This window comes from Ranitomeya imitator, chromosome 6, assembly GCF_032444005.1.
Source record: "Ranitomeya imitator isolate aRanImi1 chromosome 6, aRanImi1.pri, whole genome shotgun sequence".
Lineage (NCBI taxonomy): Eukaryota > Metazoa > Chordata > Amphibia > Anura > Dendrobatidae > Ranitomeya > Ranitomeya imitator.
Genome location: NC_091287.1, coordinates 495911105 through 495928289, shown reverse-complemented (window position 1 = coordinate 495928289; position 17185 = coordinate 495911105). Strand labels below are relative to the sequence as shown.

At 42.8% G+C, this 17185-nt stretch overlaps 1 protein-coding gene across 1 annotated transcript; it reads right to left on the bottom strand.

Annotated features, from left to right (window-relative positions):
* Window positions 1-4876: 4876 nt before the first annotated feature.
* UQCRB (ubiquinol-cytochrome c reductase binding protein) lies at window positions 4877-17129 on the bottom strand. Its single transcript, XM_069731680.1, has 4 exons — window positions 16997-17129; window positions 10138-10209; window positions 9891-10057; window positions 4877-5088 (listed from the first exon to the last, which is right to left on the bottom strand). Exons 1-4 carry the CDS (start codon window positions 17013-17015, stop codon window positions 5011-5013), a joined length of 336 nt encoding a protein of 111 aa, XP_069587781.1. The 5' UTR covers window positions 17016-17129; the 3' UTR covers window positions 4877-5010.
* Window positions 17130-17185: the final 56 nt, after the last annotated feature.

Genomic DNA, 17185 nt, shown 5'->3' with positions numbered 1-17185 from the left:
GAGTTGGCGGATGCTTTAGTCCAGGTCTGGGAGGAAATCCCTCAGGAGGCCATCAGCAGCATGCCCAGGCATTGTACAGTAGGGAGGTCATACAGGCACATGGAGGCCACACACAATACTGAGCATCATTTCCTTGTCTTGAGGCATTTCCACTGAAGTTGGATCAGCCTGTAACTTCGTTTTCCACTTTGATTTTGAGCATCATTCCAACTTCAGACCTCTGTGGGCTATTATAGAACCAGAAACACATGGGCTACTTGCACATTGAACAAGTCTGTAGGAACCTGTTCACACCACCAAAAAACTTGAAGACACAAAAAAGCACAGTGAGGTCAAAAATACTCTGTTGTAAAAAAAAAAAAAATCACAGTAATAAGCAAGTGCTTGTCAAAAGATGGAAAATACAGGGTATTTAGTTGATACGTTTTTTTTTTTTGCAAAAAAATGTATACTAAGCTGCTCCACCAATCGTCAAGGTATACCCTTATAGAGCAGTCCTATCTAATGTATATAATCCCTATCTGATGTATTTAAAACCTGATCATCTGTATAGTACCTGTATAAGCAGGGTTCAGAGAGAAAATATCCATGTGGACATGCAGGATGGAACAGCTTTAGTGCAAATGGCCCACAGAGGAGTGGTGGACTCCCCAGTCTTGTAGAAACAAGAGAACAATTATAGAACCAGAAACACATGGGCTACTTGCACATTGAACAAGTCTGTAGGAACCTGTTCACACCACTCCTCTGTGGGTCATTAGCATTTATGCTGTTCCATCCTGCATGTCCACATGGACGTACCTTCTCTGAACCCTGCTTATACAGGTACTATACAGATGATCAGGTTTTAAATAAATCAGATAGGGATTATATACAGTGGGGCAAAAAAGTATTTAGTCAGTCAGCAATAGTGCAAGTTCCACCACTTAAAAAGATGAGAGGCGTCTGTAATTTACATCATAGGTAGACCTTAACTATGGGAGACAAACTGAGAAATAAAAATCCAGAAAATCACATTGTCTGTTTTTTTTAACATTTTATTTGCATATTATGGTGGAAAATAAGTATTTGGTCAGAAACAAAATTTAAACTCAATACTTTGTGATATATCCTTTGTTGGCAATGACAGAGGTCAAACGTTTTCTGTAAGTCTTCACAAGGTTGCCACACACTGTTGTTGGTATGTTGGCCCATTCCTCCATGCAGATCTCCTCTAGAGCAGTGATGTTTTTGGCTTTTCGCTTGGCAACACGGACTTTCAACTCCCTCCAAAGGTTTTCTATAGGGTTGAGATCTGGAGACTGGCTAGGCCACTCCAGGACCTTCCTATGCTTCTTAAGAAGCCACTCCTTGGTTGCCCTGGTGGTGTGATTGGGATCAATATCATGCTGAAAGATCCATCCACGTTTCATCTTCAATGCCCTTGCTGATGGAAGGAGGTTTGCACTCAAAATCTCACGATACATGGCCCCATTCATTCTTTCATGTACCCGGATCAGTCATCCTGGCCCCTTTGCAGAGAAACAGCCCCAAAGCATGATGTTTCCACCACCATGCTTTACAGTAGGTATGGTGTTTGATGGATGCAACTCAGTATTCTTTTTCCTCCAAACACGACAAGTTGTGTTTCTACCAAACAGTTCCAGTTTGGTTTCATCAGACCATAGGACATTCTCCCAAAACTCCTCTGGATCATCCAAATGCTCTCTAGCAAACTTCAGACGGGCCCGGACATGTACTGGCTTAAGCAGTGGGACACGTCTGGCACGGCAGGATCTGAGTCCATGGTGGCGTAGTGTGTTACTTATGGTAGGCCTTGTTACATTGGTCCCAGCTCTCTGCAGTTCATTCACTAGGTCCCCCCGCGTGGTTCTGGGATTTTTGCTCACCGTTCTTGTGATCATTCTGACCCCACGGGGTGGGATTTTGCGTGGAGCCCCAGATCGAGGGAGATTATCAGTGGTCTTGTATGTCTTCCATTTTCTAATTATTGCTCCCACTGTTGATTTCTTCACTCCAAGCTGGTTGGCTATTGCAGATTCAGTCTTCCCAGCCTGGTGCAGGGCTACAATTTTGTTTCTGGTGTCCTTTGACAGCTCTTTGGTCTTCACCATTGTGGAGTTTGGAGTCAGACTGTTTGAGGGTGTGCACAGGTGTCTTTTTATACTGATAACAAGTTTAAACAGGTGCCATTACTACAGGTAATGAGTGGAGGAAAGAGGAGACTCTTAAAGAAGAAGTTACAGGTCTGTGAGAGCCAGAAATCTTGATTGTTTGTTTCTGACCAAATACTTATTTTCCACCATAATATGCAAATAAATTGTTAAAAAAACAGACAATGTGATTTTCTGGATTTTTTTTTCTCAGTTTGTCTCCCATAGTTGAGGTCTACCTATGATGTAAATTACAGACGCCTCTCATCTTTTTAAGTGGTGGAACTTGCACTATTGCTGACTGACTAAATACTTTTTTGCCCCACTGTACATTAGATAGGACTGCTCTATAAGGGTATACCTTGACGATTGGTGGAGCAGCTTAGTATACATTTTTTTTGCAAAAAAAAAAAAAACGTATCAACTAAATACCCTGTATTTTCCATCTTTTGACAAGCACTTGCTTATTACTGTGATTTTTTTTTACAACAGAGTATTTTTAACCTCACTGTGCTTTTTTGTGGCCTATGTGGGATATTAGTTGTGATTTAAGTTGATCATTTTTAGGTTTTATTGTTCTCAACACATTCCACTATGTAATGAATAACGATTTACAACTGGAATATTTCATTCAGTGATATCTAGGATGTGGGATTTTAGTGTTCCCTTTATTTTTTTGAGCAGTGTATTTAGGCTTGAAAAAAAAAAAATCAGTTATATGCAACTACAGAGCTCTATTCAGTGTCCATGCTCAGTCATGCACATCAGATCCATAGACAAAAGCATGAAGGAAGTTGTGCCCACTCCTTTCATGTGTAGGAAGATGTGCTCCCAGTGGATATTCTCATCTAACACTGGAGATATCAGGGTACTAAGGTAAGAAGAGGTTGCTCACACTGCTGTCCACCCTATCTGATCTAATACTGGAGATACCAGAGGTGCTGAGGTAAGAAGAGGCTGCTCATACTGCTGTCCACCATGTCTACCTGATCTAGTACTGGAGATATCAGGCTGCTGGGGTGAGAAGAGACTGCTCACACTGCTGTCCATCCTATCTGATCTAATACTGCAGATATCAGGAGTGCTGAGGTCAGTAGAGGCTGCTCACACTGCTGTCCACCCTGTCTATCTAATCTAATACTGGAGATACCAGAGGTGCTGAGGTTAGACGAGACTGCTCACACTGCTGTCCACCCTGTACATCTAATCTAATACTGGAGATACCAGAGGTGCTGAGGTCAGTAGAGGCTGCTCACACTGCTGTCCACCCTGTATATCTAATCTAATACTGGAGATACCAGAGGTGCTGAGGTTAGAAGAGACTGCTCACACTACTGTCCACCCTGTCTATCTAATCTAATACTGGAGATACCAGAGGTGCTGAGGTTAGAAGAGACTGCTCACACTACTGTCCACCCTATCTATCTAATCTAATACTGGAGATACCAGAGGTGCTGAGGTTAGAAGAGGCTGCTCACACTGCTGTAATCCCAGTCTATCTGAATGCTGAGAAACTGCTGTGGCCTGGAAATAATCTATACTGTGTACTGTCACACAACACCAATAATGTATCCTATCGTGGTTAGCCAAATATGAAATAAATACCTACAAAAGAAAGGCACCACACACAAACTACCGTATAAAAAGTCCTTTATTGATAACAAAAAGACCACAAAGTGGTCATAAATTTGCCTAGACAGGCAACGGTGAGACACAACAAACACAAAACAATGGTGGACAGAGAAGCCTGGAGGTAACAATAAGACATGTATATGCACTTGGTGTGACGATATCATACACAGATGGGATATAGGTATGCTAAATCATGCGGCAGGATAAATAGAGAAGCATATCACAAAAGTAATAAATAGCCAGTACTCAGTACCCGACGCGCGTTTAGCAAGGAAATGCTTCGTCCAGGGGTGGTCCATTTCCTTGCGAAACGCGCGTCGGGTGTGGTGGACTCCTGGCTCTTTTCCACAGTTTGGGTAAACACTTGTTTATTAGGTTTTTTTAAGCGGTTATGTGTTAAGCTATTGTGGCTTCTATATTGCCTACTGACCAGTGTATATGGCTTAATTTAGCCTTGTTATTTACAACTCTGTACCCACTGGTTTTGTGTGCAATATTTAGAGTACTGGCTATTTATTACTTTTGTGATATGCTTCTCTATTTATCCTGCCGCATGATTTAGCATACCTATATCCCATCTGTGTATGATATCGTCACACCAAGTGCATATACATGTCTTATTGTTACCTCCAGGCTTCTCTGTCCACCATTGTTTTGTGTTTGTTGTGTCTCACAGTTGCCTGTCTAGGCAATTTTATGACCACTTTGTGGTCTTTTTGTTATCAATAAAGGACTTTTTATACGGTAGTTTGTGTGTGGTGCCTTTCTTTTGTAGGTATTTATTGTGTACTGTCACAGCAACAAAGCTTCCTTCCTACTGCACATGCTCACAGGTACCTACGTCCTAAAATTCGATTCTAGTACAGGTTTCTATCTGTGTAACAAGATGAAGGCAAATTTAATGTTTCAAAGTGATTACCTCCCAAGATTCAAGAGACTGATTTGCTAAATAAAATGAATAAACTGATGTATGAAAACTGTATTTTTTCTTTTCCTTGAGAACCCCTGGCAGTAGTTTTTTGAACAGTTCATTATACCCGATCAGAGGAACGTACGGTCTAAAATGAAAGAGCTGTGAGAATATGCAGAAATGGTGATTGAAAAGTTTTCTTTATTGGCTCTATTGCTGTAGAGAGCGCGGTATAAGAGCTCAGAAAGTTCAGTCCTCCAGTGTGTACATGAGGGATAAATATTCTAAAAAGATTTCTGGACAGTGATGGGCATATCATTTCTTGCCCCATTCCTCCTTTTCTTTCCTCTCGCGGATTACTTCTCTGATGTATGGCTGCAGATAAGAAACATCCTATTGAAAAAAATATATATATAGAAGTTAGTAAATAATGGAACTTACCCTGAATAAATGAGACAGAAGATAGAAATCTCAATTGACAAAAGTGAAGTCAGCCAAAAAAATGGATTTAGGTCAAGTAAATGTTAAAGGAGATTCACGAATCATAAATGGGTACGGGCTCTCTCAGACGTCCGTGATCACTGGTCCAATCTCAGATCACAGTGCACAGACTGGCTGCGCACCTCCTGACCCGAGCACAACTCCTCCACATATTGCCTTAGCATTGCAATCTGAGATTGACCTCATAATCATGAACATCGAAAAGAGCCCTAAGAGATTACAAATTCACACCGAGGTACACCGGGCACTCAGGGCCTCCGTTCTAGTAATTGGTCCAGGTGCCCTCCAAATATATATACATCCCCAAAGTGGTAAATGCACCTAGATCCTTAAAAGTAAAGACTCCCTGGGGGATACCCTAACAGTACAGCACTGAGCAATGGAGAAAACAGACACATTTTATAAAAAACACGTTCAAGTGTTCCTTACCTTCCTTCAGAACCCACATTTAGGCTACATTCACACATTGTGTAATACAGACTATTTTTTGCTCTTATGTGTCATCTATTTTTCATGTTTTTTCTCCATCTATGTTTAACCCCCGGAGCTTTTTTCATTTTTCGCTCCCCTCCTTCCCAGAGCCATAACTTTTTTTTATCTTTCCGTCAGTATGGCCATGTGAGGGCTTATGCGGGACGAGTTGTACTTTTGAACAACATCATTGGTTTTACCATGTCGTATAACAGAAAATGGGAAAAAATTCCAAGTGCGATGAAATTGCAATGAAAGAGCAATCCCACACTTGTTTTTTGTTTGGCTTTTTTGCTAGGTTCACTAAATGCTAAGACTGGCCTGCCATTATGATTCTCCAGGTCATTACAAGTTCATAGACACCAAACATGTCTAGGTTCTCTTTTATCTAAGTGGTAAAAAAATGTCAAAGTTTGCTAAGAAAATAAAAAAATTGCGCAATTTTCCGAGACCCGTAGCGTCTCCATTTTTCGTGATCTGGGGTCGGGTGAGGGCTTATTTTTTGTGTGCCAAGCTGACGTGTTTAAGTATACCACTTTTGTGCAGGTACGATCTTTTGATCGCCCGTTATTGCATTTTAACCCCTTAATGACAGCCAATACGTCTTTTAACTGACCTGAGATATAAGAGAATATCCTCCCCATACAGGAGACAATCCAGTAGCTGTTGGCTGTCCACTATAGCTGACAACTTGCTGTATCAGCCACGATCAGTGTTTGCACAGTCCAACTCTGTTTAACCCCTTAGATGCTGCTGTAAATAGTGACTACATAATTATATATGAGTAACAGAGTGTGGGGGCTTCCTCTTTATCCCAGTTGGTGCCCTCAGATCATGATTTTGTGGTCCTGATGTTTGCCATGGCAATTCATGACCAAATAGTGACCTTAGAGTCTGACGGCTGTAGTAATCTGTTCAGAATTAGAGGCATTTAGTTGGTAAAAATACACATTTTCACTTCTGTCATACCACTTTGCATTAATTCCTGTAAAGCACCTGAAGGGTTAATAAACTACCTGACTGCAGTTTTCAATATGTCAGGGGGTGCTATTTTTAAAATGGTATCACTTGTGGGGGTTTCACTATATATAGGACCCCCAAATCCACTTCAAACATGGATAAGTTCCTATAAAAATAAATTTAGTAAATTTCCTTGAAAAAATGAAAAATTGCTGCTACATTTTTAAACCTCCTAAAATGCTAAAAAAAATAAAACTACATTTTATAAATGGTGCTGATGTAAAGCCGACATGAGGGAAATGTTATTTATTAATGTTTTGCTATGGTATGACTATCTGGATTAAAGGGATAATCATTCAAATTTTGAAAATTGCAAATTTTTTAACATTTTTCTCAAATTTTTAATATTTTTTATAAATAAACACAAAACATATTGACCTAAATTTACCATTATCATAAAGTATAATATGTCACAAAAAACAGTCTCAAAATCACTGGGATTTGTTGAAGCGTTGCAGAGTTATTACCACATAAAGTGACACTGGTCAGATTTCAAAAGTTTGGCTCCGTCACTAAGGGGTTAATGCAATGTCGCGGCGACCAAAAGAAAACAAAAAACGTAATTTTGGTGTTTTGATTTTTTTCTCTCGCTACGCCGTTTAGCGATCAGGTTAATCCTTTTTTTATTTTATTGATAGATCGGGCGATTCTGAATGCGGCGATACTAAATATGTGTAGATTTGAGTTTTTTATTGTTTTATTTTGATTCAGGCGAAAGGGGGTGATTTTAATTTTTATATTTTAATATTTTTATACACTTTTTTATTTTTTATTTTGCCATGCTTCAATAGTCTCCATAGGAGGCTAGAAGCATCCACTACTCGATCGCCTCTGCCACATAGAGGTGTTGCACAGATCACCTCTATGTAGCTGAATTAACAGCATTGCTATGAGCACCGACCACAGGGTGGCGCTCATAGCAATCCATCATCAACAACCATAGAGGTCTCCAGGAGACCTCTGGTTGTGATGGCAATGCACCGATGACCCCCAATCATGTGACGGGGGTCATCAGTGCGCGTACTTCCAGTCGCGCGGCCGGCAGCGCTTGTTAAATGCCGCTGTCAGAGTTTAACAGCGGCATTTAACTAGTTAATAGGCGCGGGCGGATCGCGATTTCGCTCGCGCCCATTGCGGGCACATGTCAGCTGTTGAAAACAGCTGAAATGTTGAGACTTTGAGGTGGGCTCACCGCCGGAGCCCACCTCAAAGTGGGGAATACTGCCAGCTGACGTACTATTCCGTCAGCTGGCAGAAAGGACTTAAAAACTGAGGGAGGTAGACAACTTGTAAATTCATTGACTCTTCTCAAAAGAATAACTATAGATTAGTTAAAAACGGATAGAAAACCATGCCTGGTCTTCATGGGAGACTGATTTTTATTACATAATGCAATACTGTTGTATTGCAGTATATAGTATAAGCTAAAAGGCAATTGCAGATTCAAGCTTCCTAAGAGACCACAAAAAAAGTAATAAAAAACAAAATAAATTTAAATCCCTTACTATAAATAAGAAAAAAAATTGATATAGGTATAAATAGTGTAATCAGGAAGAAGAAGAAAAAACAAACAAACAAAAAACATGCAAAAATTACAAAAAAAAGTCCTCACACAGCCTCAATCAAAAAAATGAAACCATTACAGGTCTTGGAAAATGGAGGAATTTTTACACACCCATAAGTTTGGTATTGCTGTAATTGGACTTATCACTTGGCCAGCTCAAATTACCATAAAATGAATACTGTAATAACAAAACCCAACATTTTTTTCAGCGCACTTGCATTTTTTTCCTCCCGTTTTCATGGACATTTAATGGTAAATTAAATGCTGTTCAAATTTACAAATCGTCCTGCAAAATGCAAGTGGTCGCTCTGTTGACACAACAGTATAATGAAGAAGTCATGGGTCTCGGTAGAAAAGGAAAAAAAAACAAAAAAAAAAAAACACAAAAGCAGAAAATCATCATTTTAGGAAGGGAATACAAAAAATGATATAAAAAAAGAAAAAGTAAAAAAAAGGTAGCACTATGACATATACAGCGGATGTGTGATAGCAGCCTTGGTCTTGATATATCTTAAAAGAGACAAACTGCAGTATACAGCCCTGATTACTGCTGCCGTGAGTCCAAGGTTCCTGTTCAGACCAGGATTTATTACAAAGCAAACTGCTAAGTGATCCATAAAGTTACTTTCTCATGAAGCAAAGCTGCTCCATGCCGAGGGCACTAGACGCCCACACTGCATACGAGCAGAGATGGGGTCTAGATCAGAGGTCCCCAACATTTTTTGCCCCAGGGACCGGCTTTAAGCAAGACCAGTTTTCCATGGCCCGGTGGGGTGGGGGTGGGGCAGGGGCGGGGCTCTGGTCATATGGGGGTGGAGTTATGGAGGGGTGGAGCTTAGTGCATACTTATCATGTAATTATGACATTTATAATGAGAATGTGATTCTCACACACACACATTCTCACACACACAATCACACACACACACATTCACACACATTCTCACACACACATTCACACACCCCTCTCACCTCTCCTCGCACTCTACCACAGCATCTCATTGCCTTCCTCTGACACAGCCGGCCGCTGAATGATGACGTCATCCAGCGGCGCGTCTGTGTGAGAGGAAGCAGGAAGACAGATCGCTGGGCAGTGGAGCTGCAGGGATTTCTCCCTGCCCGTCACAGCCACCCTGCAGGGGCTCCCCTTCACCTCTGCACACGTCGGGAGCCGGCGCTCTGCAGCTTCTCTGTGCCGGCTGTCAGCTTGACAGTCGGCACAGAGAACAGCTGACTCCCTGACCGGGGGCGGCAGAATGCAGCCGCCGGGGGAGACACTGCGGACCGCCGAATGAGGCGGCCCGACTGCGCCCCCCCCTGCCGGCTGCGCCCCCCTAGATACGCCACTGGGCGTGTCAGTGAGGAGAGCCTGCCGCCCCACCCCGTCAGGAACACACCATGCTGCGCAGGAGGGCTGTGTCACTAAGACCCGCCTGACGCCCCGCCCCGCATAATGTTCTCTGCCGGGAGCTGCGAGCTGTCACAGAGCGTGCTCTGACCAGGCGCAGGGCCACGAAGCTAGCTGTCAGCGGCGCCGCGGACCGGCTGAAAAACCCCAACGGCCCGGTCCTGGTCCGCGGACCGGCGGTTGGGGACCTCTGGTCTAGATGGCCGACTGGGTGCACAGCGAGGGTCCTCACCTCTTCATATTTAGTCCACTGCTCCTTAGGGAGGATGTTTTTCTTCATGTCTAGGTCCAGGGCCCTCTTGATGCGGAACATCCGGTCATCGTACACTTTAGCTGGCAGCCTCCTGATGGCCTCTTGTACATCGGGGGTTTCGTATAAGGTGTCATCGCGCATTAACCCTATGAAGTATAAGCCAATATTCATCACTCCTCTCCCCACTAGAGCAATTCACCGGGTATTATACACAACCCCACTTTACCTATTTTGTTGAACCCAGCGAGCCCATAGTACCACTTGCGTATAGATTCCATAAAGCGGCCCGAAGCCTGAACTGGAAGATAACACAAGTCAAAGAATGAAAATCACAAAACTAACAATATATTCATCAAAGCAAGGCACAAGCGGGAACCTCGCACCTTATCTACAAGTCAACAGGTACCAGCACCGAATCCCAGCGCTTAAAGGAAACGCGTCAGCAGGTCTGTAGACCCTAGACAAACATCTACGTAAAGCATCTAAAATGTTGATTATGTCCTCACCTTTTTTATTATAAGCCCGTTTTCTACAAATCAAAAGGCGAATGTTTATGCAAATAAGCTCGGCCTCTCTCTCCTCCATCTCCTGACCTCATATATATCACTGTGACCTGCTCCTCAAAATACTGATTAGAGATCACTCCCTGAGGAAGCTCGTGCGAAACGCGGGTTGGAATGAGGGGCAGTGACAGCGGCATCCACAATATGAACCCGGGTCAGTAAATTAATCTGCACATTGTTTGTGGTCTCACACTATAACCTTTATAGATCTAATCATTATTTTCGTTCATGCAATTCCTCCTGTAATCTGTTGTACTTACTGGAGATTCCTATCATGACCTGTGTCTGGGCTTATGTCATGTATGGTTCAGTAACCTCTATGCACACCACTGTATTTTATATACAGATATCTTAATGTTAGGAGTGTGTGATTGTTGATAGAGTTTAGTGCATAAAAAAAATATATATCTTACTCAACTTTATCAGGTTTTGGCATCAAAAACACAACAAAACCCGATGCCAACTTATGAACATAACCCAATTCTCTGTGTGCCCTTGCACATTATATCTGTATCTGCCATCCTACAAGGATTCAGCTGGTTGTGGCTGCTCCGCCTCCTCTTAACATAGTTTCGGTATTTTTTTTTTTTCCACTAGGTCCTGTAGTTATGCATTTTTAATTAGTCTTGTCATTTTGGGGTCTTTAAATTATGAATTTGTGGATCAATATTGGCTTATTTTTTTAAAGTACTCTTTTGGCTATATAAAACAATGGTATAGACATAATCAATGACATTAGTTTAGTAACATAGTAACATAGTAACATAGTTAGTAAGGCCGAAAAAAGACATTTGTCCATCCAGTTCAGCCTATATTCCATCATAATAAATCCCCAGATCTACGTCCTTCTACAGAACCTAATAATTGTATGATACAATATTGTTCTGCTCCAGGAAGACATCCAGGCCTCTCTTGAACCCCTCGACTGAGTTCGCCATCACCACCTCCTCAGGCAAGCAATTCCAGATTCTCACTGCCCTAACAGTAAAGAATCCTCTTCTATGTTGGTGGAAAAACCTTCTCTCCTCCAGACGCAAAGAATGCCCCCTTGTGCCCGTCACCTTCCTTGGTATAAACAGATCCTCAGCGAGATATTTGTATTGTCCCCTTATATACTTATACATGGTTATTAGATCGCCCCTCAGTCGTCTTTTTTCTAGACTAAATAATCCTAATTTCGCTAATCTATCTGGGTATTGTAGTTCTCCCATCCCCTTTATTAATTTTGTTGCCCTCCTTTGTACTCTCTCTAGTTCCATTATATCCTTCCTGAGCACCGGTGCCCAAAACTGGACACCGTACTCCATGTGCGGTCTAACTAGGGAGTTGTACAGAGGCAGTATAATGCTCTCATCATGTGTATCCAGACCTCTTTTAATGCACCCCATGATCCTGTTTGCCTTGGCAGCTGCTGCCTGGCACTGGCTGCTCCAGGTAAGTTTATCATTAACTAGGATCCCCAAGTCCTTCTCCCTGTCAGATTTACCCAGTGGTTTCCCATTCAGTGTGTAATGGTGATATTGATTCCTTCTTCCCATGTGTATAACCTTACATTTATCATTGTTAAACCTCATCTGCCACCTTTCAGCCCAAGTTTCCAACTTATCCAGATCCATCTGTAGCAGAATACTATCTTCTCTTGTATTAACTGCTTTAAATAGTTTTGTATCATCTGCAAATATCGATATTTTACTGTGTAAACCTTCTACCAGATCATTAATGAATATGTTGAAGAGAACAGGTCCCAATACCGACCCCTGCGGTACCCCACTGGTCACAGCGACCCAGTTAGAGACTATACCATTTATAACCACCCACCGTTACTAACCCATTTACACACATTTTCCCCCAGACCAAGCATTCTCATTTTGTGTACCAACCTCTTGTGCGGCACGGTATCAAACGCTTTGGAAAAATCGAGATATACCACGTCCAATGACTCTCCGTGGTCCAGCCTATAGCTTACCTCTTCATAAAAACTGATTAGATTGGTTTGACAGGAGCGATTTCTCATAAACCCATGCTGATATGGAGTTAAACAGTTATTCTCATTGAGATAATCCAGAATAACATCCCTCAGAAACCCTTCAAATATTTTACCAACAATAGAGGTTAGACTTACTGGCCTATAATTTCCAGGTTCACTTTTAGAGCCCTTTTTGAATATTGGCACCACATTTGCTATGTGCCAGTCCTGCGGAACAGACCCCGTCGCTATAGAGTCCCTAAAAATAAGAAATAATGGTTTATCTATTACATTACTTAGTTCCCTTAGTACTCGTGGGTGTATGCCATCCGGACCCGGAGATTTATCTATTTTACTCTTATTTAGCCGGTTTCGCACCTCTTCTTGGGTTAGATTGGTGACCCTTAATATAGGGTTTTCATTGTTTCTTGGGATTTCCCCTAGCATTTCATTTTCCACCGTGAATACCGTGGAGAAGAAGGTGTTTAATATGTTAGCTTTTTCCTCGTCATCTACAACCATTCTTTCCTCACTATTTTTTAAGGGGCCTACATTTTCAGTTTTTATTCTTTTACTATTGATATAGTTGAAGAACAGTTTGGGATTAGTTTTACTCTCCTTAGCAATGTGCTTCTCTGTTTCCTTTTTGGCAGCTTTAATTAGTTTTTTAGATAAAGTATTTTTCTCCCTATAGTTTTTTAGAGCTTCAATGGTGCCATCCTGCTTTAGTAGTGCAAATGCTTTCTTTTTACTGTTAATTGCCTGTCTTACTTCTTTGTTTAGCCACATTGGGTTTTTCCTATTTCTAGTCCTTTTATTCCCACAAGGTATAAACCGCTTACACTGCCTATTTAGGATGTTCTTAAACATTTCCCATTTATTATCTGTATTCTTATTTCTGAGGATATTGTCCCAGTCTACCAGATTAAGGGCATCTCTAAGCTGGTCAAACTTTGCCTTCCTAAAGTTCAGTGTTTTTGTGACTCCCTGACAAGTCCCCCTAGTGAAAGACAGGTGAAACTGTACAATATTGTGGTCGCTATTTCCTAGATGCCCGACCACCTGCAGATTTGTTATTCTGTCAGGTCTATTAGATAGTATTAGGTCTAAAAGTGCTGCTCCTCTGGTTGGATTCTGCACCAATTGTGAAAGATAATTTTTCTTAGTTATTAGCAGAAACCTGTTGCCTTTATGGGTTTCACAGGTTTCTGTTTCCCAGTTAATATCCGGGTAGTTAAAGTCCCCCATAACCAGGACCTCATTATGGGTTGCAGCTTCATCTATCTGCTTTAGAAGTAGACTTTCCATGGTTTCTGTTATATTTGGGGGTTTGTAACAGACCCCAATGAGAATTTTGTTACCATTTTTCCCTCCATGAATTTCGACCCATATGGACTCGACATCCTCATTTCCTTCGCTAATATCCTCCCTTAAAGTGGACTTTAGACAAGACTTTACATAGAGACAAACCCCTCCTCCTCTCCGATTTTTACGATCCTTTCTAAACAGACTGTAACCCTGTAAGTTAACTGCCCAGTCATAGCTTTCATCTAACCATGTCTCGGTTATTCCCACTATGTCAAAGTTACCTGTAGATATTTCTGCTTCTAGTTCTTCCATCTTGTTTGTCAGGCTTCTGGCGTTTGCGAGCATGCAGTTTAGAGGATTTTGTTTTGTTCCAATCTCCTCGCTGTGGATTGTTTTAGAAATGTTCTTACCTCCCTTCTGAGTATGTTTTCCTGGATCTTCTTTGTTCAAGTCTAATGTTTTTCTTCCCGTCCCCTCTTCTTCTAGTTTAACGCCCTCCTGATGAGTGTAGCGAGTCTTCTGGCGAATGTGTGTTTCCCAGGTTTGTTGAGGTGTAGTCCGTCTCTGGCGAGGAGTCCATCATACCAGTAATTCAGACCGTGGTCCAGGAATCCGAATCCTTGTTGTCTGCACCATCGTCTTAGCCAGTTGTTCGCATCAAGGATCCTGTTCCATCTCCTGGTGCCATGCCCGTCTACTGGAAGGATAGAAGAAAAAACTACCTGTGCATCCAGTTCCTTTACTTTCTTCCCCAACTCTTCAAAGTCCTTGCAGATTGTCGGTAGGTCCTTCCTTGCCGTGTCATTGGTGCCAACATGTATCAGAAGAAATGGGTGGACGTCCTTGGAGCTGAAGAGCTTTGGTATCCTATCGGTCACATCCTTGATCATCGCACCTGGAAGGCAGCATACTTCTCTTGCAGTTATGTCCGGTCTGCAGATGGCTGCTTCTGTGCCTCTCAGTAGTGAGTCTCCCACCACCACCACTCTTCGTTGCTTCTTGGCTGTACTTTTTGCTGTCACTTGTTGCTGTGTGCCCTTTTCTTTTTTGCTTGCTGGTATTGCTTCATCCTCTACAAAGATTTGATATCGGTTCTTCAGTTGTGTGGTTGGTGATTTCTCCATGGTCTTCTTGCTTCTTTTGGTCACATGCTTCCACTCATCTGCTTTTGGAGGTTCTCTGACACTTTTTTCACCTTCTGTGACCAGTAGAGATGCTTCTGTTCTGTCTAGAAAGTCTTCATTCTCTTTGATGAGTTTCAAAGTTGCTATTCTTTCTTCCAGACCCCGCACCTTTTCTTCTAAAAGGGCCACTAGTCTACACTTCTGACAGGTGAAATTTAATTCTTCTTCTGGTCGATCTGTGAACATGTAGCACATGCTTCAGCTCACCATGTAGGTTGTCACATCTGCCATGTTGCTCCTAGATCCTGCTGACTTGCTGTGTGTTTTCCTTCTTGTGTAATCTACTCAGCCAAGCTCTCTTGCAATAATGTCCTACAGGCACGCGGTTTGGTGATTCTTTCCAAGCAGCTGGTCCCGGCTGTACCCAACGATCTTCTAGCTTAGGGAGACTCTTCGCTTTTCCCAGAAGGCACCTGGAATATGCAAATTAGCCTCCTCAAGCTTGAATCCCTGGTTTGGTGATTCTTTTCAAGCAGCTGGTCCCGGCTGTACCCAACGATCTTCTAGCATTAGGGTCTATAATGCTGACAGGTTCCCTTTAAATAGCAATGACCTTCTATGTTCTAAGCATTTTCTGAATATATGAATCAGATTTTTATCTATTCCTGCAGTAATCGGATATCAGCAAGCAGGACATTTTGAGGTTAAGGCATCCAGGTTATGTTTAATTTGTGGTTTATGTCTATCGTGATAAAAATGATTTTTCCAGAATAGTTATATGTTGGAATATTGTATGCAATCACTTCCTAATCTGTGGGGTCTGAGGGACGGGAACCCCTATCAATCCTCAGAATGAAGAGCAGTTGGTGGTGGGGAGCGTTGTGGCTCAGGATGACTAGACTGGATATCAGTCCCTTAGTTTTGGGGATCCTGATGCTTCATTAATTGGAAAATGATGACACCCCTATGTAACTATTCAAGGTGAGAATAACACTTTAGCACCAACACAACATGTAACGTATATGTAGGTCACAGGTGGGTGCAGGTGTATGGAGAAGGCTCAGGATCTTCTCCATACAGGGCAGGTGCCAATTGTGTTACACAAGAGGCACCTGCCTGTAACACCAGTGACCGGAACGAGCTACAACCAGTGTCATTTAACCCACAGAACGATTACAATCACATGGTGAGACCGTTACAGTGCTGCGCCTCCTCCATCAACATCTTAGCACCATCACAAGAGCAAATTCCCTAAAGCTAAGATTAAAAAAAAACAATAAGGTTGTAACAAGCAAAACCCTATCAGTCATACATACACCACACACCTATGTGGCATCAGGGCATCCGGAAAAGTCCAATATATGAAAATAGTTGAATCTGTACAGTAAATGCCATAAGGATAAAAAGGAAAACAAAATCTAAAGGCCAAAAATACAGAATCGCTGTCTGTCAGGTGTCGCACTGCCTGAAACAAAAAGACTAAGGCGGGATGCCCACGATGCGGATGTAGCAGCGCTTTGGACGCAGTGTATGTTCGCTGCCGTCTATTGAACGCAGGCGATTCTGCATGTGATCACTGAACCGTACGCGGATATTTATCTTGTGGACACTGAACGGCTCTGCAAGATAAATAGAAATGCTGCAGTCTGGAGAGACGCGCCGCATGTCCGTCTCCACGGGTGACCGATCGTCTGTGGACGTATAGTGGGCATTGGATTTCTCTAACATCTGGACGCTGCGGGTTGGAAGCTACACAAGTACGCAGCGTCCGACCTGCAGCGTTTACGGATCGCGGGAACGTACCCCAGAAGACTATATGTACCCCTAAAGCGTCAGACGCCGTCCTCACCCAGGTGCTGAGCATTATCACACGTCTAGAACCCCCCTGACAGTCTACGGCTGCAGGGACCCCACTAGTGACCGTGTCCCCCTCGGTGTCCGTCACATCCACCCTCTAATACTGCAGCACTGCCATGTTACCAGTGACACCAGCCCCGGGTCACCTGGAGGACAAACAGGACGTCTCCTCCATCCTTACTGGGAAGAGCTGGGGCAGCACAGTGAGCGCGCCCGGCTCCGACACCCAGCGCCGCCACACTACATCACACCGTCACTCGTCCTTACCCGGTGCCCTCGCCGCCATCTTGCTGAGAGCAGAGACAGATCTCTGACGCAAGTATTAGTGCGACGAGAGTGACGTCATCAGCAGCAGCAGCGTAAGGGCGGAAGCTGTATAGAAGCACTGGCGGAAGTACCTGTAACGTGACCTAGTGCATGCGCAGTGCGGCGCTCCTGCTGCAGTTTAGTTTATTG

Excerpts from the sequence above, each read along its gene's own strand:
- UQCRB (XM_069731680.1), bottom strand. Across the intron at positions 10,058-10,137 it reads CGCTGGGTTCAACAAAATAG|GGTTAATGCGCGATGACACC; the intron begins GTAAAGTGGGGT and ends TATACTTCATAG. Across the intron at positions 5,089-9,890 it reads AGTGGACTAAATATGAAGAG|GATGTTTCTTATCTGCAGCC; the intron begins GTGAGGACCCTC and ends TTTTTTCAATAG.